This window comes from Bison bison, unplaced genomic scaffold, assembly GCF_000754665.1.
Source record: "Bison bison bison isolate TAMUID 2011002044 unplaced genomic scaffold, Bison_UMD1.0 scf7180017845388, whole genome shotgun sequence".
Lineage (NCBI taxonomy): Eukaryota > Metazoa > Chordata > Mammalia > Artiodactyla > Bovidae > Bison > Bison bison.
In genome coordinates this window covers 1-3435 of record NW_011475961.1, presented here as the reverse complement: position 1 = coordinate 3435, position 3435 = coordinate 1, and the positions used below count along the sequence as shown (strand labels likewise).

At 35.2% G+C, this 3435-nt stretch overlaps 1 protein-coding gene across 1 annotated transcript in view; it reads right to left on the bottom strand.

The window, feature by feature from the left end:
* LOC104984440 (dystrophin-like) overlaps positions 1-2758 on the bottom strand; it is a gene marked incomplete at its 5' end in the record, with an annotated part of 84491 nt that extends 81733 nt beyond the window's left edge. Inside the window, 3 exons of the mRNA XM_010834143.1 lie at positions 319-489; positions 2163-2291; positions 2579-2758. Coding sequence (XP_010832445.1) covers positions 319-489; positions 2163-2291; positions 2579-2758 — 480 coding nt within the window. The remainder of the gene's footprint in view (positions 1-318; positions 490-2162; positions 2292-2578) is intronic.
* Between the last annotated feature and the right edge of the window lie 677 nt (positions 2759-3435).

The following is a 3435-nucleotide window of genomic DNA, read 5'->3' as shown; positions in this document are numbered from 1 at the left end:
ATGCTATTCGTTACTGTACTGTAAGTTAGCCCTGAAAGTACATATATAAAGCAGTACATACGGAAACCAGTTCTAGAAGGGCTGTGCCAAGAAAAACAAAACGACAGAGAGAGAGGGACACAGGGGCTAGGGAGGAAGAAAGGGAGACAGATTGATCTCCCATGAGATTCAGTGGTAAAATTTCTTTAAATACATTTTGGCCTTCATTTTTCTTTTGCAAACTTTGCTGTGGGGGTGGCCTGCCCCCTTCAGAGTACTGCGCAACCTTCGCAAGAGACCATTTATCACTAGTTTCCACCTTGGAGCAGATCTTCCTACCTTTCCAGTCTTAATTCTGTGAGAAATGGCTGCAAATCGATGGTTGAGCTCTGAGATTTTGGGCTCTATTACTTTCCTGCAGTGGTCGCCGCGGTTTGCCATCAAGTTTGCTGCTTGGTCACGCGTGGAGTCCACCTTTGGGCGTATGTCATTCAGTTCAGCCTTTAAGCGCTATATTCCATGAGCAAGAGACAGGGCTTGAAGTTAGTAATTCAGTGGAGGTTGAAAGAGACCGAAAGAGCAAGAAAGCAAAAGAGAGTGGGGAGGGGAGAGAGAGAACTAGAGAGAGGGTAGAGAGACAGAGAAGGAAAAAGAACACATGCAGAGAAAACCAAGGGAGGAAAAAGCCAACTTCCATAAACAGGAGTAAAGTGAAAATGTGTGTGAGCTCAGGAAAATAGGTCACTGTCCTTGCTTCAGTTTGATCTAAGTTTATTTAAAGCATTTCCTTAGTCTGAAGAAGGACAAGGGATGTTTTCCTGATTTTTCTATGTTGCCAGCAACAATTGTTGTGTCTTATATTTAGTCGTACCTTTCCTCAATTTCAAAGCTGTGGAACAACTTTAACACATGCTCAGGAAGAAAGGGAGCTGAAGAACAATTTTCTATTCCTTCCGAGGACTTATGAATTCCCTTTTGCTTTATCGTATCGATTGTCACAGAAAAAAAATGGATTTTCTAACAGATAGGGATTCTGTGTCACAGACAGAGTGACTGAGGAAAGCTGAGCCTGACAGAGGGGGTTGGAGAGGCTATGAGTGAAATAACTCAGTTCCTATTTTTCCAAAGACCCTGAAGGAATTTCTCTGTAAGGTGACATCCCTTACCTACACATCCAGGGAGAAGGAAGAACAAAAGAAGGTACAGACAATAGAGCAAGTATGTTTGGGGCACAGCCTGCAATACATTTATAGTTTTTCATTACAAATGAATTGCAATCTGTAGAAAATATTGATTTCATTAAAAAATGAACAAATCAATTGTATAGACAGAAGCTACAGTGTTTGAGGATTCTTTAAATAGTAACCCACTAATCAAATAAAATTATTAAAAATTTCAACAAAACAGAGGAAGGCATTGTTTAATTTATGAGATTTGTTCAAATGTAATTCTTCCTATTTAATTGGAAAAGATGTCATCAAATAAATATAATATACCATTAATATGATATATTTGCATATTATAACTCTCATTCTTTTTACAGGAACCTTTTTTTTTTTTTTTAAAGTAAAGGCTAAGTTGCCACTAAGAAAGACAGCTTAGGATGTCCTAATAATTGGTTTTGACACAAAAAGAGAGAACACAAAGCCATGTCTACTTTACATGTAGTTAAGAATGAAAAGTTCAGTTTTACATAAGCTCAGTATTGTTACTAAGATTTAGACTTTGTATAGGCAAAATGTATACAGATTGGACGTCTGGTGTTTATTCAGATGGGCTGTGAATGATGCAATGAAACTAATCTTTGTGTTAGGCACAGGCATATAGAACTAATACTAAAATTGGCATGATTTGCCATATAACACCAAAATGAATCCAAGAATTCTTTTCTTACCAGGTTTTTAAGTTGTGTGTAATTAGCTGACAGATCAATATGGACAGATGTCCAGATCACAGAGCTCTTCTAAGTCATGAACTCTCATTCAAATTAAAGAAGTAGGGAGGGAAGGAAAGAAGGAATTAAGGGAGAAAGGAGAAAGGGAAGGAAGGAAGGAGAAGGAAAGGAAGAAAGGAAGATATTTTTCACTTTTAATAAGAAGTCCCTGGCATCTTTTAGGACAAAGATGATTAATATAACTGTTGTGTAGTGTGAACATTACTCATCATAAAAGTTTATTTGCTACCTTTAGCATGTCTTCTTTTTGCTGTGGTTTCTTTTTCTCAGATTCATCCAGAAGTGCATCAGCTTGAATGATCCACTTTGTGATATGATCCACATTCTGGTCAAAGGTTTCCATGTGTTTCTGGTATTCCTTAATTTTACAGAGACAAACCATGACATAGTATTAGGCAGACAGTATTTTTAAGTATTTGTCCTACTTTGCACAATTCTAAAATACAAAAATGTAGTAGCATACAAATTACTTTTATGTTCAATCTCCGTACAGAATATAAGTATGGAAAAATATAATGTAGATATTGAAAAAGAATCAACATTTACATGGACTTGAGGATTTTGTGAACATAAAGACTATTATTGAAAGTTTCTATAATGTCTCTCTCATGACGGAGAAGGGTTGAAAATCTTTCATCCTCTTACCAACAAAAGGTTTAGCCACTCTTCTGCTCGAGAAGTGACGGCTATCCAGTTACTATTCAAAAGACTCAGTTTATCTTCGACCAAGGTCTCCTTCTTGCCCAAAACCGTTTTCAAGGCCTCTCCTAGCTCTGTAATGCTCTTTAGGTGAACCTTCTGTTTCTCAGTCTCTTTCTGAGTAGCCTGTAAAAAGAACAGCATTTGAACCTCACATAATATATTGTAGCCTTAAGATTTAATGCTTTTGAAATGACTATGCATCTAGTTACTATGGTAAGATTTTTCAAGGGTTTAAACTTTCAACCATATCTTTGGGAATGATGAAAATCATATCCTACATATTGCAGTTCTCTACAGAGTATATATGGATATGTATTTACACATAAACATGATTGATGCCATACTTATTTATGATTATATACACTTAATAAGCATATATATTATCAATCTAAACATATTTATATTTACTTAATTTGTATATGTATTGGATAAATGTAGATCTTGGAAAACCCATCCACCAATAAGCAACTGCTTTTAGAAAATTCATCAATTTTTGCTCTCTTGAATTGCTATAGCAGGAATTTGTAGATTTTTAGTGCCACAAACCTGTTTGACATCTGGCAAAACTTAAATATCCCTTCTCATAATAATGTTTTTAAAAGCATAAAATTAGATACACTAGATTTTAAATAAAAATAATTATACTATAATAAAATATAGAAAATATATTTTTTAAATTTATGAGGTGGCAATAAATGTTTTCTTTCCTAACATGTGTAACTATAATGATCTAGCAACAGACATTTAGGATAATTTCAAAGTAGTGATGAGCACAACTGGTGTTCTGAATTATATTGAAT